Below are 27,465 nucleotides of genomic sequence, written 5' to 3' on the forward strand. Positions count from 1 at the left end.
TTATTTAAAAATTGTAAAAGATAAAGCATAATATTAATGACAACTGATTCCTTTATTTTGTTTTTTGTTTGTTTTTTATTTTTTTATTTTTCCATGGAAAGGCACTTTATTTCTAATATAGCAGTGTAACTCCTTTAAAACATGGTAAAGCTGATAAAGACTGGAATGTTTCAAAATATCCAGCAATAACCCATCAAACTGTATTAAAATACTCTTTAAATGTATACTGAATTTTATTAAAATTATTCTAAAGGCACAACTATGTAAATATCTATATTGTTATAGCTTAATTCAAACTTAATAATAAAAAGATATCTGAAACAAATAAAATACAAAATAAACTAAACAGAGCTTTTGGTACATCATTATATGTATGATAAAAACTGATTTTCAAAAGAATTCTTTGAAACTCTTGATTACATACCACCCAGCTTGAAAGCCAAAAAAATTAAACAATCAACATAATTATTGAATGAGATCACCCAAAGCTAGTGAGAAAAGTAGCAGCCTAGGGACGAAATGCTGGAAACAAAGAGTAAATGGACCAGAAGAAAGGATATAAAAGAAATGGTCTGTAAGAGGCCAGGCTTACAATGTTTAAGTGGGCACTGAGAACGTCAGAAAAAGTAACGGGGAGCCACAGAAGGCGCCAAATCAAGGAGCTACAAGAGCAGGTGTGCATTTCAAGGTATGCATCTCAGGGAACTGAATCCAATAATAGTAAGTAGGATGGGTTAGAACAGAAAAAACTAGTAAAGACAGGATTTAAAGACAAAGACATTTTGAGGTCTAGAGGGAAAAGAGAAATTTGTATCAGGTGAATGCAAACTTCTAAGTAAATTAATTGAACTCATTTCTATAGACTCCTGCAACTGTGATTTATCTCCAGCCACTGATCTACACCTCTGGCCTTCTCCACATGCTAGTCTTTTCGCCTTGAAAACCCTCCCTATGCCTTTTCTCTTCACTGATATAACTCATGCTCATCTCCCAAGATTCAGTTCAAGCTTCAGTTACTTCCTTAACACTTTCTTCCAATCCTACTTCTAACCTCCAGCCTTCTGAGATCCTAAAGCATCCTAGGATGTCTCTATCATAAAATATATTATACTTGTCATAATTCTCCAGGAGAATGTGAATCTGATGGCAAGAACTATGTCTTTTAAAACCATATCCCTAAGACCGGAGAGTGCATGACACGAAATCCATGAATAAGCAAGACTACCTGGGGAGTAAGGCAGGATAAGCATAACAAAGTTAGTCGTTTAACAAAAGTAGAACAGCTACTATAGGAATACAGCAGTTCAAGGGTATAATACGTGGTCTGCAAAGGAAAAGAAAGGGTCCTCAGAAGATGAAATAGCATGGCTCTGTAACATCCTCATTTACTACAGTCTAATCATTTTTTCTCCAACAAAAATGATCGCCACCACCACAAGAGAGTTATCCATGTAATAGCTGGCAGTGAGAATTATCCAACACAAGGTGGAAAAATAAGACAGCAGAAGGTCACACAGTTTCTAGATGATATCCAATACAAACTTCTGAACGAGTGGAAAGTAGGGTTCAAGGATGGCAGATAGCAAGTAAAGTCAGAACCTATGTAAGGAACTGGGAAAACTCTTGGTTAAGATAAGGGTCAAAACAAACTAGGTGTAAATGAGCAAATGGGATGGGTGGAAAAATATTAAGTTGTGATCCAAGAGGGCAATTTTATGGTTTCAATTTTTTTTTTGTTTTTTGTTTGTTTGTTTGTTTGTTTTTTGAAGATGCTGGGGGTAGGAGTTTATTAATTAATTTATTTATTTTTGCTGTGTTGGGTCTTCATTTCTGTGCGAGGGCTTTCTCCAGTTGTGGCAAGGGGGGGCCACTCTTCATCGCGGTGCGCGGGCCTCTCACTGTCGCGGCCTTTCTTGTTGTGGAGCACAGGCTCCAGTCGCGCAGGCTCAGTAGTTGTGGCTCACGGGCCCAGTTGCTCCGCGGCACGTGGGGTCTTCCCAGACCAGGGCTCGAACCCGTGTCCCCTGCATTGGCAGGCAGATTCTCAACCACTGCACCACCAGGGAAGCCCTATGGTTTCAAATTTTTAAAGAGAAGCAGTTTCAAGTGACAATAAGGTCCAAAATAAGGCTGAAAGTCACGTGGGGATAGAGGATTTGAGAATGAGAAAGTACAATGCCAGGCTGTTAGAAGGGAGATAACCTTGTTTAACTGGAGGAGATTGGCCAAGCAGTAATGAACAAGGCAGAAGAAAGTTTTGGAGGTAGAAAATTCTAAACTGTGGAATGTCATGGATGTTAAGGAGGAGAGGCTATCCAAATGAAAGGTAGGAGAAAAGTGGATTGAGAACTAGGAGTATGGAAGTCCCCTCCTAACTGGGTAGAGTTAGAAAGGATGATTTGTTGGCAGGAGAAAGTTAAGTTACAGTTAGTAAAAAAAAAAGGCAGAAAGAGTTTACAATGAACTTTAAAGACACATGGCAAGTTCATTTACAATAGATCAAGGGTTCCAAAATCCCAGAGGAAGGAGTTAGTGGAGTCACAAACTGGAGTAAAGTAGGCCTAGAGTTAATACTTGCTATGTGCCAGTATTATATTCTCATTTAATCCCTCAATAACCTTAACTGATAGGCAGTTATTATCTCCACTTCAGTGTACAAACTGAGGCTCACAGGAGTAGAGTAACTTTCCCAAAGTTTCACATTAATTAAGTAGCAAATCTGGCGTATGATCCTCGGTGTGATATACTCTAAAAAAGCCCATGCTCCTGGACCACTCCACTATTCTTCTTTTCCCTGTATCTGCATAAAGCTTTCCCCCTTTCAGATGACAATCTGTAACTTACAGCATCTAGAAAATCAAGTTGTTTTCATTTACCAGATGCTAGTTGATTCACTGTAGCCCACTACAGCATGACAGCCTAATGCTTTGGCATGTGATTTTATTTCTTGTCTGATTTCTGCCCACCACGCATCTCGAGTTTCTGGTTCATCTGAAAAATAAATTTTAAATCAGTTCACTACTCAATAGCACATTGTCTATTTGAACAAGAAATGGTTAAAATAAGCATACTCTGGAAGGCAAAGAAGTACTATTCTACAACAGTTTTTAAAACTTCACATCTTTAAAATGCTACTTCTCAAAAAGCTTATTAACATTTTAATTTAATGCTACTTCTCAAAAAGTTTAACATTTTAAACTCGATTGCTAGAAGATAAACCACCTAGTTCTATTTGCTTTATTACTTTAAGGGACATCTACAGGGATGTATTTTATTAGATACAACTTGAAAGGTAGACCCAGAGTTTCCAGATTCCAATCTTAACCTAAAAGGACATCCTATGTCTCACCTCCCTGAGTGGATACCTTATGAGTTATATCCATAAATTTAACTTAAATTCTGATTTCATTTCCTGGTACCTATTTTTTATAATGCGCTATATTCTGGGTTCTTTCCAAGGCAAAGATTTGTCAATGTGAAAAAGCAGAAAGCCATCTGTAGCCATTCTTCTAAAGAGATGTGGGTCCTGAAGCAAAGTGGCAAGAAATAAAGGGACTGGCCAATGCAAAATAAGGAAAGCAAATACATTTAAAAGATTAATACAAAGAATCTGGTTAATGTTCATAAGGACAAATGTTCATAAGGACAAATTTCAGATAGAACACTGTAACTCCATAAGTGGCTCTGTCATTAAGAAAATGCTTTAGAATCACAGAATTGCATTTTATTACCATAAGGAGTCCAATATTGCTTGTAATGGAGCATTATAGATGGAGCATCTGTCACACATACTTCCTAATCACTTGCATTTAGCTGCAAACTACTGATGAACAGCAGCTGCATATATAGTAACTTTTTAAGTGCAAAGATGTTTAAAAAAGAAACGGTCTATAATCAGCATATCCTAATTTGTTTCTCTCTGTGGCACTTCCGTTTGGGAACAATTTGGAATAGAAAAAACAACTCTAAATAATATGCTAAGTTCTTACTGTAAATTTTCCACATGAAAGGCACTATTAAGACTGGAAATCAAACAATCCAAAAGCCTTCTTTTTGAATTTCAGTACTTATGCAGTTTTCAAATACGTTTTTCAAAATAAGCAGAATAAGTAGAATCATACTCACTAGTGAAATACTGAAGACAGCAAAGTAAAGAAAGGTTAAAAGGCTTGGTATAGCTCACATTCCTATGATCTCCCCCGCAGGGAGGAGATCAGCAAAGGGGAGAAATGAGGAGATAAAAGCCAGAACTACAAATGATGCCAGCCAGTTCTTGATTTAAAGTTTTGGATCCAATACAGAGCTACCTTAAAACTTTCTTTCAGAAGAAAAGAAAGAAAGGCAAACTCCAGGAAACTTAGGAAAAGATCAGAGTATGAGATAAAATAAAGAAGGAAAAGAAACAGAAACTACTACAATATGGTGTTAGCAATCAATATTATGAATTAAGAAATGTGTGAGACAATTAGGCGGCCCTATTTTGCACATACACTACTATGTTAAAGAACTTCTTCATATTCCTAACTGACATGTAGACGTCAACAGCACAAATACACTTTCAAATCCATTCTTTTTAGGACATACATGTTTTCAGACCAATTTGGATATCTATTTAACATCATCCTTTCCTAATAGGGAAATTTTACATCATTAAGATGAACTATTATTCAAGTAGTTGCTCAATCTATCAAAGTACTTATGATTCTTTGAAAATAGATATCACAAATAAGAGAAATATATCTCAGTTTAGAAAATAATTATTTTCCTGAAAAACTATGTAAAACAAAAAGTCTAACTTTTCTAAAATTTAATAGTAGAACATGCTATTTACTTTTTACATCATCCCAGTAGTTTACAATACTACTTGCTAAACCAAATAATCGTACACTACATTTTTAGATTTCTCACATTAGGTTTGCCTACATCTTGCTGCAAGTAATACATGGTAGCTTTTGTTTTAAAAATGAATTTTACAGGAAGTAATCCACAATATTGTTGTTTAAATTAATGAAAAATGGAGGAAGTTACTTATTTTAAGTTCAAGATCTATTTATTTAGAAAGGCCAGCATGCCTAAATGGAAAAATATGTAATAATAATTACTATGAGATACATGTAACCACAGAGAATACAAAGTTTTTTTACATCACACTTACCTTGGTATAATACATAAAATAATCAGATAATTAAACCAAACACTATGAAAGAATAAGTGGCTGATAAAAAAAAAAAAGAAAAAATGCTGAATGCAGCGCAAGTAGAGCATTCATTCTCTTCTGACAAGTTCACAAGCAGCCTTTATTTTTGACACATGAGCCACACAATTACACACGGGGATGCCACTGTTGTACTTAATAAAGTATTTACAAGCTTAATAAAAGCTAAAGAGTTACATAACAGGGGGGCTAAGGAAGCAAATGGCATATGTCCACACTCCAAAGAATTTCTTAAATTTGGTTTTTGGCTAAAGCAAAAGCTCAAAGAACGAAGGGTTTTGCAAAGCAGATTCAGCAGACAAGAGCCAGAAACAGTGGATGTTTTGGCGCATGCTTGGATCAGGTGACAGTACAGACTGAAAACTATGGCAGCTCACTGAAATGGTTACAGAAAGTAATGGCCCTAGATTCTAGGTGAAAGCAAGGCAAGCATACAGTAGGGAGCACTTAATCACAAACTAGTAATTGGATTAACAATAATTACCTACAACTGTAAGCAAGAAGTCAAAGGAACTTTTTGGCTATTAAATTTAGGGGTTAATTAAGATAAAATTAGGATAAATCAATTTATTTAATATTACAGAAAAATTAAATTTATCTTCAAAGCCTATTTTATACTTAATGCCAGAGATGAGCCAGAGAAAATTCAAGTAGTAATCATAACTCAGCCTAACTTATTACCACTGAAAATTCAGAAATATCATAGTTGCCTAGCTTATTACCACTGAAAATTCAGAAATAGCATAGTATTTAATCCCTATTAATGGAATTTTTAAAGCTTAGAAACAGCTAATTACATTTCTTACAGGAAACACACTAGTGAATTTGAAGTGTTTTACTCACCCTACAAAAGTAAAAACTAAGGATTTACCATACTAATATAAAAGGCAAAACAAAGAGTCCGGCTTAAAAATTTGCTGGCAACTATACATGGCATATATGAAACTGTATACAATCTGGTCACTTGAAGGATATACAGCTGAGATGCGAGGGTTACAAATAAACATTTCAGAGATGTCAAGAAAAAAATATTTTCACTTTAAATACCATGCTCCTCCCAATAATCTATAGAATTACTTATAATTATAAAAAGATTATCATTTTAGGAGATATTAAAAGTTATATATTTATACAAACTATATTTCATACTATTTTATGTTTTTCTTCTAAGGGTCAAAACTCTTCATTGCTAATACACAAATCTTTTACTATATCCTTTTAATCGTAGGCATGAACTGAGCTCTAGACCTCACTGATGCCTTTTTAGGGGTAATGTCTTCATGCCTGGGTTGACACCACAGTCAATTCACTTTACTACTGTTACTTGTCTAGAGCATGGCCATAGCTTGATATCTTGCCATCGTTTTAGCATTTTATCTTGTTTTTGAAGTACAGGTGACACTGGTAAAGATTCCTAAAATGACAGTAATAGTTTACACCTCAAAAAGTAAAGAAATGAACAACTCAACATAACATGCTTTTATAAAACTGAATCCCTTTGAGATTTTAGGCAATTACACACTTGCAACTAAGAAACGCTGACTACCTAAAGTGTTCAATTTAGTTCTATTTTTATATAGCTCTAGAAGAGAATAACTCTGTCCTTGGGAATCTTTTAATCTAGTTGAAAGAAAAATAGGAAATGGATAGTTATTCAATCTAATTTTTAAATAAGCAAGAAAGATGAAGTGTTAGGTAGGATTTTCAGTACAATGATAGTGTATCTTGTTAACGGACAGCACAAAAAGCTACATTCTCAAATACCTGAAATTAATATTCCAACCCAAAACAATCTTTTGAAGAAGACATATTTCCCCTAATGAAATAGAAATTAGAGAGTTCAGGTTCAAGGGAGTATACAACCTTAAACTGGATGGTGATTCAGTAAAGACTAAAAAGAAGAGTCTCATTATAGAAGAAGTGATGTGCAAGTCAGAGAAAACTTCAAGACATAGTAATTTAGAATGTTAGGATGGTGGCTGGGATACAATCCATGTTGGATCAAACTGGAGTCTTTATTATTTGTAAAAAAAAAAAAAAAAGTCAAATATGTAATCTACTCCTTGATTGTGAAATTTCACTCTTTATACATAATGTAACTGGCAGCCAGTTACATTATTTTATACAGAGAGAGAATGATATATTACATTTACATGTTACATTAAAATAATGTAACAGAATATCCAGTTACACTTTACATATACATATATATGAAAAGAGTGAAATTTCACACTTAAGGAGATTACCCATCTGACTTTTTTTTTAACAGTAAAGAATGAAAAGTAATGAGTATCGTTACATTATGTATAGAGGGAAAATTATGTATTAGTTATATGTCACATTATAAAGAAAAGCTCACATGTCACGCATGCTGTATTTATGCCTTCTTGAACTCTATATATCTATTTCCTGAAAACCTTATTAAAATACTGAAAACCAAAAGCTGCTTAACTACTTTAGGCTTAGTTTGCACAGCTGCTCATGAGTGTCTCTCAGACATAGAAAAATAATAATTGCTGAGATTATCAGCAGAATTCAAGATCCAAGAAAGCCTATCTCCATTTAACTAACACATACACACACACACACACACACACTCACAGGGCAAAATAGTATAACAAAAAGCCTCGACCAGGTATGTAAAAAGGATGAGGATTTACACTGGATGAACACTGGTGTTCCCAATCCCCAGCACTGTGCTCAAGACATGGTGGGCACTCCACAAACAACCACTGAAGAAATATTTGCATGATCAGACTGCTATGTATATTCTATAAATATTTCCTTATATATCAGCTGACTCATATTTTGTTAAAATTAAATATTTTTAAAGCAGTAACTATACATTTCTTAGGTTTTAACTATTAATTTTTGCCCCCAAAATAAAGTGAAATTTCTAAACAACTACAGTTCTAAAAACTAACAAAAAAGAGTAATATTTTCTAAATTCAGACCACTAATCTAGAGCTTGCATTATCACTAGCCAAAGTTCATTTACTATAAGATTGAGAAAATCTTCAGCCTAATGTCTTAAAATCTACAATCTGTCTAAAACTTAAAAAAAAAAAAAACTTTTTAGAATATTCTCAGAAACAAAAGAAAAGTTACTTAGTTTCAAACACCTTGTTTTACTAACTCAGGACTTAAAAACACTCTTTAAAATATTGTCTAAGTTTATAAGCTATTTCAAACTAGTACTTTTCAAACCACATTATATAACTACTTTATATTTCCTCTTGTCACTTCCTGAAAAAATTATCTAAGCTGACAGGCATCCTACACAAGAAAAAATAACAAATTTTACTCAACTCACTGAGACTATTACTAATTAAGAAACATGTATGTGTGAGCTATTCAGAAATAATTTTAGTGGTAAACTCAGAAGAAAAAAAAAGATCATAGCCATCTGAGAAACAATAAGCTCGGGCTATGAAAATTTACTCTTAAAAGTTTACAACTGAACTTTCAAATAGACTTGAGTTTCCACATGCCCCCTGGGATGTCAGACTTGTAGACATGTGGAATAACCATAATCTATCTTTCTCTCTCAGCTGAAAGTTGCCAAGAGCCTGTTTCACTCACCACATCCTACTAATCACCAAGTCCTGTGGATTTTACATTATAAATAGTTCGTAAATTTATGGTTACGAGTTTAAGTCCTGAAGCCAAAGTAGTAAGGTTGAAACTCTGGCTCAGTCACTTTCTATTTTACTTTGGGGAAACTGCTACATTTCATATTGCTCATTTACAAAATAGGAATAATGCCTATGTCAGGGTTGTGTTTTGAGGATTAAATGATCTACTACCATAAAGCACTTAGAAGAGTATGTAGTACATAGTAAGTGCACTATAAACCTTTAGCTCTCCTATTACCACCAAATCCTAGGTCACTTATCTGGCCAGTACCACTGCAGTCTACTAACTGGGCTCCCTGTCTCTAGTCTTGCTGCTTTTAAATCCATTCTCCAACCTCTAGTCAATGATTTAATGCAAATGTGGTCATGGGCTACCCTGTCTTATTCCTATGCACCTCCTGCTCCTGGCATGTCACATACAGATCCACAAATGTTACATCCTCCTTCCTAGCAGCAAGATTCATCTTGTCTTTCTCAAAGTCTGTTACCAGGCCAAAAAAATAAGAAACAAGGTAAGAAAAGGTAATAATTTTTAAATAAATTCTCAGATACTGAGTTCCCTTCTTTCTGCTCTATAAAAATATTTTCTATCACTTGTAGTTAGCACAAACTAAGACAACAAAGCAGGAGAAAAGGGGGCAGGAAAAAAAAGGTAAACTAACAAAGACATTCTAAATTAATGGCAAAAAACTTAAAATAAGGATGAAGTAGCTATGTAATAAACATCATCGAATGAGTAATGGCTAGGATATTGTTTTGCACATGCTTGAAGTTTCAGAACTACATTCACAGAATGTGAATACACTGTCTGAAATATAAATCTGCGTGAATCTCCCATATACCATCCAACACTGAGCTCAAGAATTACCACCTCTATAAGCTTCCCTGCCACACAGCGTTAATCCTGCCTTCCTCTTTAACTCTGTATCTTGTATCACTCCATAACACACAGTAATCCATTTACATATTCTTCTATCCTCCCAGAATATGAGCTTTCTGAAAATAGGAGGACTGGCACCTTTGCACACCTATTATCTAGTGAACTGTGTGGCAAAAAATAAATTCTAATAAATGTGTGCATGATATATCGTATTTCATGAAATACTATTGTGTGATATAAAATGTTCTCCTATATTTTTCCACATTTTAATGTTTCTGAAATAGGAATGTGTAATAATTAGTAAGTATGTTTGACTACCATGTGTTCCCTTCTCTTTTCTCTTGGAAGGCATCTAACACCTGGTATTCAGAGGGTCCAGAAAATACAATATTGATGAACAGTTTCTAGCATTAATAGAAACTGTATCAACAACTACTTTTCTTACTGATGTGGTCAATTCTTGATTTTCTATGGTAATACAGGACAGGAGTGGCTAAATATTCCCTAATGATGGAGAAAAATATATAAATGATTTGAATATATTTACCAAATAAATCACTTTTTTTCAGAATTATCAAGTTATTTTTCTGAAACTAGTATCCAAAAAAACCTGGTTTCTGAATATGTGCCAACTATTGGAATCAAACGATTCTAACACCTCAATCAAAAGCATACAACTATGAGTGCATTAAACTAAAAGCGTCATCTTTTAATACGCTGTAACATATCCACCTTTTCTTTCTTATACTTAACTACTGGACTTTATTTTAAATGATGGCAAGATATACTGCTTCCTCAACCATGTTTTTCCCCGCCAGATTCTGTAATTCTGCTTACATGGGACAAAGTCTTTATTATGTCTACAAGATTTAACTTTTGCCTTTTCCACTTTTCCAAAACTGTTCTATCATTTAATACATCTCTCATTCTAAACATATTTGCCCTCACAAGGTTTCAGTCTCCTTAAATTATTAATGATTTACGCCCTCAATGTCCTGTACTTATGTAATTAGCCTTTTTCTCTGCCCACTACCCTAATCTGCCTATGTTTTAAATATATATTCTTATTTTTATTAAATGAATCCAGCAGGGTATTTTTAATTTCTCACTAAAAATTAAGTATAAAGCATGACATTACAAATGATTAATTCTAATCAATGTGATAACATGCTGGCAAAAACTTGGATAGGAAATAGAGGTAATTTCCCCAAAGATTTACCAATTGATGTCGGTCTAAATCTGCAAAGGTTGGACTTGATCAGATTGTGTACTAGACTGACTTTAGGTAAATCTACATGATGAACATGAGTTACTTCATAGTCAAACATGCACTACTTACATCAGAACTTACATCCTGGACTCCTAAGAACAAAAAAAGTTTACAATACTGAAAAGATTATGGGATATTATCTCAAATGCTAAGCCTCCTGGTGTTTCTGTTTTTGTTTCTCTGTAAATAGATGTACTTTCTGATGCAATTAACTGAAAAAGTTCTATAGGAAAATATCAGTTTCTGATACTAAATCAAAATGGCTCTAGTATTTAATTTAAATCTAAAATAGAAATAACATAAAAATGTAGATATTTATATTAACAGAACATGCTTTTAACAAAAAGAAAAATTGCCTTTGACTCTAAACCACATCATCAGCTGTAAAGCTATCTTAGTTTCTTTAAAAGCTACAAACTATATTCATATGTAAAAGTACTTAAAAAGAAAAAATATATTCTCATGTCGAAGGGGAAGGAGGAAAGCTTATGAAAGCTGTTAATGCCCCCAAAATCTGCTCTTACTTACCAAATTTTGGAACACTCTAGAATTATAAATAAAAATGCTAAGCTATACTTTTATAATATTTATAGAACACTAAATATATTATAATCAAATCTCAATTGAAGTTTAAATATACTTTACGATTATTAAACTAGTCATTTAATACTTATACATTTAACAATTAATATTTCCTTAATCACAAAGCTAATGCCAGTGTCATTTACCTGATATGAAAAAACTGTCCAAAATGTAATAAATATAATTTAAAGTTATCATTCTGAAAGTTAATCACCTAACAGAAGTCATTCATAATTTATGGTATGTCTATGGTTTTGATTAATTCATTTTAGTTAACACATTTTTGTTTGCCATTTCCATGGAGATTACAAAAGTTATCACATATGTATTGCAAAATGTATCTGTATAACTGAATTGACATTAAGCCTATTTAATCTAGAACATTTCTAAAAACTTCACTGAGCTGCCATAATTTTTGTCAGCATATGTAGTACTGAATGACCATTAAAATACCTGAATTGAAACTATTCCAGTCTAGCAGTTTGTAAGATCTTGTGTTACCCATAATTCCGACAAAGGCTGAGTTCAAAACAGCAAATTAGTAGATCAGTTTTAGGTGCAGAATAGTAAGAAAAAAACAAAAAACACTACAAATAAGAACACAATTGACAACACCACTTGACAGGAACTAGAAAGACACAGACAGCAGAGTTAATAAGAAGTAGAAATAGATAGAGAAGAAGGAACATGCTATCATAATCTAACATTAACTAAAGTCTAATTAAAGATAATTACCTTTTCAAAACCACCCCACTCTTTCCCTTATTGTATGACCCTGTTTGCTTAATATTTAAAAAGAGGAAGTTCTAAAGGAAATAACTCCAAAATAACAACCCATATAGTAGGTGGTTGTGATTTTAAAATAAGACTTTTCCTTTTACACTCAGTGTGAAAAGAAAATTTCCCATATTCACTAGTCAAAAAATAGCTGCAAGATTCATCTGAGAGTCCAATACAGCACTTTTAACATTAGCACATGCACCTCATCCATCATAATTTTCTCTCGGCAGAGTAACTCAGTGTCATAAAATTAATACATCATCATTATGGTAGATGCTAACTGAGTTTTAACATTCAGCTCTTTTCAAAATTAAAATTTTTTTCATAAATAATTATTTAAGGGGCCTGGAGATTAAGAAAATGTTAAGCAAATGTTCCTTTTTAATGCATCATACACATACAAAAAACACAATGCAAAGAATGTGATAACTATATCAAAATAATATAATAACTCTACCATTAGACTATGTAATTGATTTGTGTTTAACTGAAAATAAAACAAAACTGAAATACAACTTACATAACATTAAAGTATTTATATGTATATGCCCACAATCTTCTGGGAAATAAAACATTAGTAACTGAGAATTTCTCCATGTGAATTGAAAAAATATTCTAATAGAGAAGGAAAGGAAGAGAATGGATGAGCTGTAGTTACAATACACAAAATATATTCTGTAATAAGGAAGGATTTGTGTTTTCTTCCCTGGGTCTGGATTCTTACATTTCTTACACAGCTAGAATAAACTGGCAAGTATGGAAAACCCCCAAAAGCAGTTGTTGTTGTTTTTAAGTAATGCCATGTAAAATATGGCTCTCTACTTAAACTTAGTTAAGTAACCTTCATCTGTTCTCCCAGACTCTACAGCTTACTCAGAGTATGTGGAAGCAATGATGACATCAAAATGTTTTCAATAAACAGAAGACATCACCAACAACTGAATATATTCCTGAATTTTTGGAGCTATTAGATCCATGGGTAGGTGCCATCTATCAAAATATTTGAGTCAAGGGTCCACAGAAACACAGGTAACTTGGCCTTGGGTCACCCAGTTAATGTCAAGTATTAACTCAGTATTTCCTTGCACTTTCCAAATAATTCAAGTTCCTAAACAGATAGATATGAAACTTGGCATAGTCCTCAAGGTCTCAATCCAGTAAACTGGCCTCAGTCTAAACATGCCTTTTAATTACTGCAGAATACGCAAATACTACATGAAGATAAGATCTTAGATTGACTCAAAAAGTAAGGAACAGGGAAAAAAAAATAAACCAGAGAAGAAAAAGAGAAGACTGGTGCTTAAAAGATGTATTTGCTCAGCTTTAGAGTTAAATAATCCTAGCTAGTCTTGCTTTTCTGAAATCCTGTTCAGGGTCTAGAAAAATTCCATTCTGCTTAACTCAAATGACATCAAACCATAGGACACAGATTAAATTTCTTAAAAATCTAAAAGAATGGTAATGCTCTGTATCCTCAAAATCACTATTTGTGTTTTGCATACAATAATTTCAAAGCATTTTTCTCTTTTATATAGCTGTCAGTACAAGTCCCAGGAAGAGGTTACTGCAAGTGACAATTTAAAATTTTCAAAAACATATCTGATATGTGCCAAGTAAGAATATTAATATAACTTCAGGTTTAAGGTATGTCATCAAAATAATAAGTGATTTGAGCAAGTTATTGGGCATCTAGTCAATGAGAGATGTGAGAACAGAGTCCATAGGAAAGTTCCTACCATACTTATCATGCTTATTTTAGGTTTAGAAAAATCATCAAAGCATTTTTAGTCCAAGGGCTTGAAATTACTAGGACTTCCATGCCTCTTCTCTTTTATAATCAAGACCCCGTGTTTTAAAGAAGTGAGCTGTTATTTTTTCTTGTTCACTTATATGGAACAAATAGCTACATAAAAGAAACCAAGGACCCAAAGAGAATAGTTGCCTTTTTTAAACTCTTAAGGTACTCTACACAATGTTTACAATTACATTTTAAAAGAATACTTCTTTTATGAATAAGGAAATTACTCAAAATCCATAAAGAATTATTGCTAGTGAAAAGAATTAACATCTTAAGCTAATGGCCACAATGATCAAATTGTAAAATTTGTTATCTGCATGGGTCAAAGAAAATAATAGCTGACTCAAAAGTGACTTAAGGATTCCCTCAAAGTGATACACCTTGGCCAAAGATGAATCAAGATTTGTTCTGTATACAAACGTAACTAAAATATATACTTAGTTTAATTATTTTTAATTAAGATTACTGCAAATATTTTAGAGCAACGTGCGTCAGTTCATACTTTCTTTGTCATTCTTCTTTCTGGATAGATTTGGCTTAAAAAATTATAAAAATCAATGTTAATAATCACAATGTAAGTAAATGAAACATCGAAAACAAACTTCTAAAGAACATACCAGGATTGTGGATACGATCCAAAAGCTTCACAGAGCGTGCACTAACAACTCCCCCGACATGCACGAGGAATCCAGGAGGAAACGCCGTCAAGGTAAAAAATGGAAATTCCTAGTAGAAAGAACGGGGGAAGAAAACAACTGACCATGTGTGAAGTACAAAAAATGTGCTTATTAAAAAGCTTGCCATAAGGAAATGAATTTACCCCTTACAAAAGGCTACCAATTATGCATTACAGATGCTTTGTAATTAAAAGTTTTCTTGGATGTTAGAGCTCTAAATCCATTTTCCCACATGTTATACAAAGTCCGAACACTCTTTTTATCAATTCTAAATGAGAAAAAAAACGTTCTCAGAGTTCCAAATTAAGATATTTGAACAGGGGGCTTCCGTGGCGGCCCAGTGGGTGGGACTCCTCGCTCTCACTGCTGAGAGCCCAGGTTCAATCCCTCGTCGGGGAACTAAGATCCCACAAGCCACACGGCATGGCCCCCAAAAAAAGGTATTTGAACACACTCTTCCTTCCTCGCAATCTCCTATTCTGATGCAAGGTGGCAATGAGACAGGAGGGCGGGGGGGAATCTGCCTGCCCCGCTACCCCACATCTACTTCTCAGTGGGCGTAGACTATCCCTCAACACACATACCCTATCCCGGGCTACCAGTAAAGACTCTGAAGGTCTGGGGCAGGAGATGGAAAAGAATGTGGGACTCAGGGAGGAGGAGACAGAGATGAGCAGATCAGGTTAAGAGCTACATAGAAAGGTGAAGAGAAGAGCCAATGTCAAGTTCAGGTGGGCAGAGAATCATTGTGTGAGATTATTTTCTCTATTAACATGGGGGCAGCAGGAAAAAAATGTAAAAACATAAATGCGTATTAAGAAAGGGGAGAGGTATGCAGATGACAGTAAGGCGGGCAATAAAATTCTACAAGTTCTTTTAGGCTTTATTCTCCCCTTCTCTCTCAAGGATATCAAACTTGTCAATTTAGAGACAAAGAGAAGCATGCAAGATAGAAATGGCAAAGCAGAGAAAGGAAATTCATTGAAACAACACCCAGAAAGAAAGGGGAGTTCCTGTGGTTGCCCAAATACAGAAGCCTCTCGCGTTGTACAAATTGGATGCAAGTAAGGGAAACTTAATATCCAACCTGTCTAGCTGCAAGATTAATGTAGCTCACTTAACCAGAAGTCACTTACCAGTAGCCTCAGCTATTCAGAACATAACTGAGAACTGGAAAATAAGCAAAACAGGGCCCTCAACAGTCAAAAGAACTGTTAGTTCCAAGTACTAAACTTCAGGTACTTCATTCATAAGAGATCCCCACAGACCATATTCATATGATGATATATGGTAATTATAAATGTATAATGTTAGGAACATATTCTAAAATCTATTGGTATCTTTTTTTCTGGACCCACAGCAGATTAAATGCAGCAAATAAAAGCTGGGAGATAAAGAATATTACTAGAAGCAGGCACATTAAAAACAGCAAGATTACTGATTGTCTGCTTAAAGCATGGAGAATACGAACTGACCAAAGCACAATTCACACAGCATAGCAACTTGGAGCCACTTACCACAGAGGCAAACAGTCCTGCACACCTCAATAACTCATGAGATACAGTATTAAAAAATATGTGTGTGCATGTGTGTGTGTACATACACACACATACATATTTAGAAATAAATTCATTCGAATTTAAAAGTAATCTTTAACAAGGGCAAGAAAAACCTAGGCTATACAAAAAGGAGTAAAAAAACAGTCAATGGAAGTGGACAGGTTTGGCCCAGCTGATAGGAAGAGGAAAAGGAAGAGAAGGGAGACGACGGGAGGAGAATTTTACTTAAAAGTATTATAAAATGGTTAGTCAAGATAGCTCCTTATTTCCATCTAAATTTTTTAAAATATAAGTTTTAAATGAGGAATGTACAGGTAAGCTTATGTTACTGGAAACTTTAGTATTTTACCTAATAAGTTAGATCTCTAAGGTTTTTCAATTTTAAGAATACGGAAGTTTTTAAATTTCCTCAAACTACTGTGGCCAAGTATAAAAAAACACTTTACACTTAATCTTGATAGTTAACATTTTAAATATTCTGGGTAAGAGACACTGAAAATGAAAATTTTGTAAGCTAAATGGAAAACAGTACTTCCACCAAAAATTGAGAAATAAATTAGGTAAATTCCATGCTGGAAACCATCTGCATATAAGATTTCAGATAAGTATGAAAAAAATGAACCTAAATGACTTCTCTATTCAGGATTCTTTGACTCTTCTCCCCAGATTTCAGAAGATGGGATAAAGGGACAGGAGGGAAAGCATCACTCTAGAGCCGGTCACAGCAGAAAATGTAGGGGAATGGCTGCCCAAAGAGGCGGAGACCCACGTTACCAACTTAAACTCTGTCCTAACTGTCCCCAGTTCATCCAGCACACTCCCTCAGTTTAACACACAAAATTTAACCTACAATTAAAATGACATCATTAATCAACCCAAACTTGCATCTTCAGACAATTCTCTCAGAAGAGCTACTGCCAGTATCTCAGCTGACTGTTAAATACCTATCCTCCCACTACCATCACCAATGACTACTATGGAGCACTTACAGCGTGCCAGTCCTACGCACAGTAGCTTAAAACTATGCTTCACAATCTTTCCCACACCCTGAGACAAAGGTACTATCATCTCCGTGTTTCAGGTCAAAAACTGAGATGAAGAGGGCTTAGGTTCTCTCTGAACCACAGACTTTATCACCTGGCTTCTTGCCATTTCTGGTTAAAACACTGAGTTAAAGAATTGATCTTAATCTCTAGTCCGTTACTATACCTGATGAATCTATAGGTTCTCTTTCACTGAAAAGGACAGCCTCCTTAAGATCAGCCCAAGCACACCCTGCTTTCAATGTCCAGATGGGAATGCCAGGGACTACAGAAGACATTTTCTCTGGAAAGCCCTTATATTAAAAATATCCTGGTGGTTAAGAATCCGCCTGCCAATGCAAGGGACACGGGTTCGAGCCCTGGTCCGGGAAGATCCCACATGCCACAGAGCAACTAAGCCCCTGTGCCACAACTACTGAGCCTGTGCTCTAGAGCCCGCGAGCCACAACTACTAAGCCTGCGTGCCACAACTACTGAAGCCCGCGCGCCTAGAGCCCGTGCTCCACAACAAGAGAAGCCACCACAATAAGAAGCCCACACACCGCAACCAAGAGTAGCCCCTCAGTCTCTTCAATAAGTGATGCTGGGAAAACCGGATACCTTCATGCAAAAGAAGGAAATTAGAACATTCTCTAACACCATACACAAAAATAAACTCAAAATGGATTAAAGTCCTAAATGTAAGGCTGGATACGATACAACTCTTAGAGGAAAACGTAGGCATAATACGCTATGACATAAATCACAGCAAGATCTTTTTCGATCCACCTCCTTGAGAAATGGAAATAAAAACAAAAATAAACAAATGGGACCTAATGAAACTTAAAAACTTTTGCAGAGCAAAGGAAACCATAAACAAAACGAAAAGACAGCCCTCAGAATGGGAGAAAATATTTGCAAATGAAGCAACCGACAAGGGATTAACCTCCAAAATATACAAACAGCTCATGCAGCTCAATATTAAAAAAACAAAAACAAAAAACCCAATGAAAAAATAGGTGGAAGATCTAAATAGACATTTCTCCAAAGAAGACATACAGATGGTTAAAAAGCACATGAAAAGATGCTCAACATCACTAGTTATGAGAGAAATGCAAATCAAAACTATAATGAGGTGTCACCTCACACAGGTAAGAATGACCATCATCAAAAAATCTACAAACAATAAATGCTGGAGAAGGTGTGGGGAAAAGGGAACCCTCTTGCACTGTTGGTGGGAATGCAAACTGATACAGCTACTATGGAGAATAGTATGGAGGTTCCTTAAAAAACTAAATATAGAAGTACCATATGATCCAGCAATCCCACTCCTGGGCATATACCCAGAGAAAACCATAATTCGAAAAGCTACATGCAACCCAGTGGTAATTGCAGTGATATTTACAATAGCCAAGACATGGAAGCGACCTAAATGTCCATTGATAGAGGAATGGATAAAGAAGATGTGGTATATATGTACAATGAAATATTACTCCACCATAGAAAAGAACAAAATAATGCCATTTGCAGCAACATGGATGGACCTAGAGATTGTTATACTGGGTGAAGTAAGTCAGACAGAGAAAGGCAAATATCATATGATATTGCTTATACATGGAATCTAAAAAAAGGCTACAAATGAACTTATCTACAAAACCGAAATAGAGTTACAAATGTATAAAATAAACTTATGGTTTACCGGGCGGTAAGGGAGGGGGGAGGTTTAAATTGGGAGATTGGGATTGACAGATACACACTACTGTATATAAATTAGATAACTAATAAGGACCTACTGTATAGCACAGGGAACTCTACTCAATACTCTGTAATGGCTTATATGGGAAAAGAATCTAAGAGTGGATATAGGTATATGGATAACTGATTCACTTTGCTGTACAGCAGAAACTAATACAATGTTGTAAATCAATTATACAACAATAAATTTTTTTTAAAAAAAAGAGTAGCCCCTGCTCACTGCAACTAGAGAAAGCCCATGTGCAGCAACGAAGACCCAACACAGCCATAAATAAATAAATAAATACATACATACATACATACATACATACACACATACATACATACATTTAAAAAATCTTGCCCTGTGGAGCCTAGATAAGACTTCATATGTTGATACTTTGACATAAGCCAAGTACATGCAGCATAAATCATTTAACAGCATGTGCTCAAAGACAGGCTAGTTGAAAATTCTGAGAACAAAATGGATTTTTTTTTTAAGATTTAAATAGGATTTTTCTTAGAAGATATTTAAGCAATTTTTTTTGAAATCAGAGATTCTTTTTATTATCTCAAGACACCAGAGTAAACTTTCTAGATATAAAACTCCATGCCAGGTTCCTACTATGATTTATTATATAATTTTATCCCCACTTCTAAAATGATAATTTGTCAAAAGACTTTGCTTTACATCTAAGTTTCCCAAAGTTAAAGAAAGTTTCTTTCTTTAAATGGAAGACTCCATGGTAAAATATATTTGGGAAATACTAGGTTAAACTAAGTCAATTAGGTTTCTTTATTGAAGAAAAATATACATCCCGGAATCTAAAAAGTAACTTCATTTTTCTTACAAGTGAAAAAAAAATCATATTGAAAAAATAAATCTATTTGCTTTACAGCAAACAGTTCATAGGCAGAACCTAAATCTAAATAAAAGTTTTATCTCTATTTCTCATCTTCCAGTAATCTGATACCTGTTACCAAGATCTTGTCAACTTATTTTTTAATGCTTTTGTGAGAGAAAAAAAATAATAACACTTTTATTTTTGAGAACTGCTACTTGAATAACTCATAAAATAAAAAAATGATGGACAAATAAAGCTTCTCTTTTCCATAAGAAAAAAAAGCCATATAATTTATTAAAGGTAGCAAGGGGTAGAAATGAGTATTTTAAAATGAATATATAAAATGATAAGTAGATCATGTGTTCAATTTGATCGAGTGTTCAACTTGGCAGAGTTAAGGCATATCTGTACACATACAGGGAGAATTCTTCATACTTCTGTACATATTTTTCCCATACTAATGGCAACCACAGGTAAATGGGAAAGCCAAACAAGATAATGCTTTTTCTATTATTACGTACACAGGGTAGAGAGGGAGGCTCACATATTCAAGTAACTGCCACTGCAAGGTTCGGTAATGTAAATATATTGCCAATTGAGGCTTTATAAAGTTGTAAATGAAAACTGTAGCTCTCCACACCTTTGCTGTTAATGCCACGAGGATTATCTAGTAATGTATGCCCAATATGTTAATGTGTCCAAAATTTTAAGAATTTTTGAAAGCATATTTGGAAACATAAATATTATCCAAACTAAATCCAAAACAATTTTCATTGATTAGTATTTTTTTTTGTTTTAAAGCTAGGTGCTCTTCAAACTTCTTAGTACAGAGAGTTAAGTCATGGGCTTAACATACAAGCAAAATCTCATTATAGCAAACGTCAAGGCAACTCAAGTTTTTCTGTTCCTGTGAATTCTAGGATGGTAATTAGATTACAGGAAATATTCCTAGTGTACAGGACTCGAGAGAGTGTAAAACTGGGAGTAGGGAGGCGGTAAGAGCTCTCTGGCCTAAAAACTGTAAGTGACACACACCTTTATTTGACCTTCTTCCCCATGTTGTTAGTCTATGTTTGGTTTCAATGCACAGTCTGAATGTTTAGGTGGGCTACTTGATGGCCTGGTTGGTATGCCTGCCAGATGTGAGAGTAGCTGAAAGGCAACTGCTGCCTGACAGAGCATAAGGCAAAGAACTAGGTATTGCTAAAGTCCCATCGCTCTGTTTGTTCAGCTCTGTTCTCTGGAGCCTCGTCTAAAAGGCAAACAGTGCGTACACAGATACTTTCAGCACTAGGAAAGAAAGTCTAAAAAAATTACTTATTGTACTGTTTATAATAATAGGATCTGAAAAACACTCTTCTCAAAAGTCAACCTCTAGAAAAGAAATACCTTTGGTTTATAAATACACCCTTTTACAGCCATTCACTATGTTTCTTTTATTTTAATTTAATGCTAGTATAAAATGGAACATGTAAAAGAAAATTCTGTAAACGCTTATAACTTCCAAATCAGACATAATGAAAGCTATGGAACTGTGCCTTAAAATAACTGACATGACATATAAAATCATGCACTGTATTAGTTAAGTAGAAAAAAAAATGAGCCTCATAGTGCTATTAAATTAAAAAAAGAAAACTTTGCATTATGAAAAGAAAAAAAGCTGGCAACATTTGTTAACAGCTTAAATAAAATTTAAATGATCAAGATTCAAACTACAAAAGCTACCGATACATGAAATAGGTTCTTACACAGGTTCAGAAACATACCCGCCTCCTACAGAACCTATGAGGTGATCCTCCCTTAGCAATGAAGTTTATAGAAAAAAATAAAAAGAGAAAATCATCCCAAAACTTTAACTATTCATTGTTCCATACAACATATTTAATAAAACAAATTTATAGTAATTAAAAGTGATGTATTCACATACTGAACAACCACATTATCTATGTTAATCTGTAGAAATATGGAATCTGCATTTCTTAACCCCAGGACATTGGCCAATGATAAAAATCATCTCAGAAAATAAATATATTAATATACTAAAGAATTATTTTTAATATAACATCAATAAAATTTTTTCTAGAAAATTATCTATTTTCTTTTACATACTATAACTTTAATGTAAAATCAGAAATGATTTCATCATTCAATGGATATTTCCAAATAAATTATTTCTAATATAATATTGGAAGACAAAACAAAAATATTTATAGAATTATTCTAAATTAAAAGTAATTATTCATAAATGAATTACTCTGATACCTTAAATATATTTTGGATTGAAATTACAGTATTATAGATACATGACCAAAACTAGTTTATAAAAACAAGTTTATAAAATAAACTTATTATAAAATTATAAAAATAAGTTATAAGTACATGGAAGCATGATAATAAAATCATATTAACAGTGTAAGAATAAAGAATGTTGAGTGACTCTTACCCTCTGTTCCAATGCTGACTGAGTCTGTTGTCTTAACAGAGCTTTAAAGGGCCCCCCTTCTTTTCCAGCACTACCACTTCCCATTCCTACAGAACATCAGTACATAAATAACAACCAAAAAACAACTAGAGAAACAGTTTAATTGCATTCATCTTCATAAATATCATGAGTCAAAATCTGTTAAAAAGAATCCAAACATTTAAAGTATTTGTGATGGCAACTAAGCACATATTTTACTTTTTTTATTCACAAAGTTTTCTTTAGAAGCAAGATGCCAAAGTCCTACTGATCACAGCAAGCTTTGGACTTAATTTGTTCTAAAAATCATTTATAAAATCATATTAAGGTGATAAATTTTTATATAATATTCAATTTTAAAAGTTGAATCTTCTAATAAAAATAATCAATATAATACCAATTATTTATACCATGCTAACAATTTAAGAGTACTAAAAGAAATAAGAGAAAATTAAATGTTTGTTTAAAAGTAAATATATAGAGAGAAAAAGCACTAATTGGGCTTATCTAAAATATTCTAAAATTCTCTAAAGAGCATGAATAATTTCAGGCAATTCTGAAATATAGTCACATCTATTTTCTGATAATTTCCCATTCCTAAACATAACATTCATGACAAAACAGTATTAATAGTCATATCATAGTTTTCAACACTCGTTTGCAAAAATTAACATAAAGAGTTTTTTTAAAAAACCAGAGGCATATAATAGACACCTCACAAATGTACACAGTCATGGATGAAAGAATTACATTTCCCAAGCTCTTAGATGTATTTTTTTAAAGGCTTAATTTTAAATTTCTTTCCCTATCTTAGTTTATTCTTTTGATAATACTAATAGACCAATTATGGTCAAAGAATTATAGAAAGCAGGGGACAGGTGAGAAGCCAGTACTCTACAAACTAGAGTTTATAGTTTAGTCCCACCTTTTAAAACTGAAGATACATGCAGGCAGATTTACTATGTACAATGACTTAAAAAAGGAACTAATTTACTTTTACATTTTTAGCTGTTCTTGGATAAGGAAACAAAAGTTAGCATGTGTATAGTCCCATTCTGTTCTTTAAAAATAAAAAAGAAATGTATTTTTCTTGTAGTAACCTAAATGTAATTTTTAGAGACTATACAATACTAAACACAGAAATGAAACTAAGATTTTTATATGAAGCATATTGAAAGCCATAAAATAAAACGTAATTTTGTAGAGATAAATGAAATATCAGAAAATAGAGCAGAATAACTTGAAAATTAATGTAACGGACAGAAAAAAAATGGATAATGAAAGAATATCACCAAAATGAGACTTAAACTGATTCAAACAGAATAATTTACTAATGTAACCATATGGTTTAGCAACATGATGGTATAGGTCCAACATGAATGGAGTTGGTGTGAAGGGAAAGAAAATAAAGCATCTAAAACAGAAACTCTGGTAATGAGAATCTAAAAATTATTGGAAATATGCAGATCTACGTGTCCTTAGACATATAATTTTTAATACATAAAATTCTTTTAGCAGAATATTCATAATTATCCATCAAGTAATCCTCAATCATGTCCTCATAATAATTCTAACCATTAAACTCTGTCTGCCAATAAGAAAAATAAGAGTACATCCTGTGTAAAATACCCAATACTTCTATATGGTATGAAATAATTAATTTTTTCAAAGATGACTTAAAATAAAGGGATTAAAAAGCTGACATAATATGATCCTACCAGAAGCAGCCAGGAACAGCTCATCACTGAAAGAAACACTTTTCCTCAGAACTGGGCTGACAAGGCTAGAAGGATGAGGGGGAAGGCTAGATTCCGAGAGGAGAAGACAGGACTTTTTAAGATGAAGGGAACCACAAGAGAGAGAGGGGGAGCTGGGACACAGGTAAATCCTAGCCCCCTGTGGGTAAGGTGCTGTGGAGGAAAGTAGCAGAGAAAAGTTGCAGATTCAGAAGATGACCAGAAAATGCAGGATAAGGAAAGCAATGATGAAGCAAAACATAACAGTAGAAATGAACTGTAAAATGCATACACAAATCAAGTAAGCATATGAAGTCATCAGCAAGATCATCTCTTCAACATAATATAAATAAAAGGCAGAGTCTAAAATTCAACAAAACCTTTACAAACTCTGCACTCATTAAAAATTTTTAAATCACTAACATAGGATTTTATGCCATTCTAATTACTTTTAGCTGACTTTCCTGCCATTTTTTGCTTAAGGCTGTGTAAAGCTAAAATGTACCACATTTTTTAAAGCCAGAAATTTGTTGTCTCAAATATAAAAACTTATTCAAAGTGGTAAAAGTATAGTTCTTCAAATGTTATTAACTAAAACATACCACTTATGAGTATTTTAATTGAATACCCATTCAAAAAAAATCAACACTTGCTACCACATTAGGCAGATAGTCGCCATTAAGTTTAAATAAATAATATATTAACTTCTTTCTGTCCATCTTTGAGATGTACATTAATGATTTTCTTTTTCCTCTAAAATTTTAAATACGCAAATCCTATCACAGTACTGTTTATATTTACAAAGATTTGAGTACCTAAGAGCCAAAGAAATACCCTCTGGATCACAAAAAACATACATGGCAAAAAGCCTGACCAAAAAAAGTAAAAACTGGCTTGAGTCAGGTGTCACATCAATATCCTAACACTAGAATTCTAAAATTCCACTCCTACTAGTTGAATACTTGAAAAAAAAAGAAAATAAAACCTTGTAAAATGTCAAAAATTAGACTCTATAAAAATATTTAAATCAATATGAAATTTTTTAAAAACCCATCTGAAGACCCATCTGAAGGTGGGTGATAGCTTTAACTACAAACAGAAAAACAACTTTCTCAGTCTAAGTTTTATTAACTTTATTCTATTTTTTTGGCTCTCCAATTTACCTATAATAAATCAATCATAAACAACTAATCTATCATGAAATACATGCTGAACTACAGCTCTAGGAACTTTAGAACATTCATAATTTTGCCACTTTAAATCTCCATGAGAAATAGCAATGCTCCTCAGGAGTATTCGAAGATATTTTTGGGACCCATGATAAGGCCAAACAACTAAAAATTGTTAATATCCTATAAATATGCGATTGAGGTATTGAATAGTTATAGTAAAACAAAATGATTAATTTAGCGACAGCTTATAAATGTAGAAATACATGAGAATAATAGCTCTTTTGTAAGTTAATTTTTAAAAACTAAAAATTTGGAGCTAGAAAATAAAATGCAAAAAAGTTTTCATTGATAGTACAATTGATTGCCTACTAGAAAGCTAAGGGAAGAGAAGTCTCTTTCAGTTAATTTATTACTTCACAATCTTCTTTAGACTTGGCTTTTCTGGTGAATGAAAAAAAAGAAACAGAAAGACCAAGGAAATACTTTCAAAAATGTGTCTGTAGTATGGCAAAAAAAAGGAAGGTAAGAAATACTGAAAAGTGACCTGGAATACACAAATAAACAACCAGTGGACAAAGCCTCAAAAATATGTTTAAGAAAACTTACTCTTCAAATGCTATCCTAGGTCTTTATTGTTTTCATTGTTATGAATTTCAAGGCCAGAACCTCAGCCTTTATTTAAAAACAAAACAAAACAAAAAACCCACTTCACTACAATTTCAATGGTTCAGTTTTTATGACACAAATATGGTGAAGATGCCATATTCCAAAGCATCCATTACTATCAAATATCACATTATTTTAAGTTGTTATTTATGATTATACTTGTAAAAATAAAGCAATTATTTTCAAAGAATTAGGTGTTAATAATTATCTTCTTTACATTTTGTGACTACATTTATAAAAATAGATATTATGTCTATAGGATTTTTAAAAATGCCCTTTCTTTACTTTGGAAGTAGTGCTGGTTCTTTTCATTGTTTTCGTAAAATCTGGGGTCATTTTCTAAATCTCTTGTCTAACACAAAAATAAAGTTATTAAAGATGATAAATTAAAAATAATGCAAATAAACTAGGCAAAATGTTTTCATCAATCTGGCAAGGAAACTCCCAGACAAAAATGCTATTTGCAAAAATTGCAAACTATTAACTTTTAAATGTTTTATTTATTTTTTATTTTTCTTAAGAATAATAATTCAATGACTTAAATAAGCTAATTCTATTTTAAGGAGTAAGAAACTAATTTGATTTTTTTAATCAGTTTTTATCATAAAACATATTCACAAAAACTCAGAAATTAACAAAATACAAATAGGAGAGGGAAAAATTATAATTTCATACCCTGGCAAATATGCAAGAATAAGTAAAGCAAAAATGCTATTTTCTAACCTAGAGAGTAAGACTAGCAAAACCAAATATTTTAAATAATAAGCTAGTAAATAGATATATGTACTCCAAAATAACCAAATCAGTTGTAAGATTTTTTTCTTAATAAAATCTTAGAATTAAATTCCAAAATAGAAATAATGAATTCAAAAATGCTTATACTGCATGAGGAATTGGATTGCAAGCTACTAGTGTTACTTTCTATCCAAATGCTTTACGATGTTATTCCTCTTAATTTGAGCATGAAATGGAAAATGACTACATGCAAAAATAAATTCTGGCCTTCTTATCTACGCTATGATTAAATCAACAAAATGTCGCTCTCTGAACAAGATAACTTCTGAACTACACAAAATTTTCACATTTTAATTGTAGTAACTGAAAATGATCAGTATTCACATTATCTTTTAACTTAAATGCCAAAAACAGGAAGAAAGGCTTGGATGGAAAGCTAATAAGGAACATAAACAAATTTGGAAAAAAAAGAGAAAAAGTGAGTGGAAGTGCCTTACCAGTTTTGGGTGTCAAACTCAAATCTGTATCAGAAGAAGAGGACTGTCGACTGTAGGACTTGGAAGGTGAAAAGGAATAAGTTTGGTTTTTCAGAGGGGTTGAGGGTCCTGATGAGTGAGTATTGGGATTGGGATCTTCATTGAAGGGAATCCTGCCAGAAGAAGGTGGAGAAATATTAAGTAATCATGTGCCAAAGGACT

At 33.3% G+C, this 27,465-nt stretch overlaps 1 protein-coding gene across 20 annotated transcripts in view; it reads right to left on the bottom strand.

Moving 5' to 3' along the window:
* C2CD5 (C2 calcium dependent domain containing 5) overlaps positions 1-27,465 on the bottom strand; it is an 82,435-nt gene that overhangs the window by 33,314 nt on the left and 21,656 nt on the right. For 7 of the 20 annotated variants that reach the window (XR_007470039.1, XR_007470038.1, XM_049694172.1 and 4 more), the window contains exons 8-12: positions 27,265-27,416; positions 22,441-22,526; positions 14,778-14,886; positions 12,036-12,101; positions 2,877-2,991 (exon numbers count right to left, since the gene is read on the bottom strand). Coding sequence is in view for 18 of the 20 variants with exons in the window: in XM_049694172.1 (XP_049550129.1) it covers positions 2,877-2,991; positions 12,036-12,101; positions 14,778-14,886; positions 22,441-22,526; positions 27,265-27,416 (528 nt within the window). In the remaining 2 variants the exon portion in view is untranslated. Of the gene's footprint in view, positions 1-2,876; positions 2,992-12,035; positions 12,102-14,777; positions 14,887-22,440; positions 22,527-24,176; positions 24,369-27,264; positions 27,417-27,465 lie in introns of all 20 variants that reach the window. The other 13 variants (XM_033430245.2, XM_033430244.2, XM_033430243.2 and 10 more) reach the window with 4 other exon arrangements.

The sequence above is a fragment of the Orcinus orca genome, chromosome 11 (genome assembly GCF_937001465.1).
Source record: "Orcinus orca chromosome 11, mOrcOrc1.1, whole genome shotgun sequence".
NCBI classification, from domain to species: domain Eukaryota; kingdom Metazoa; phylum Chordata; class Mammalia; order Artiodactyla; family Delphinidae; genus Orcinus; species Orcinus orca.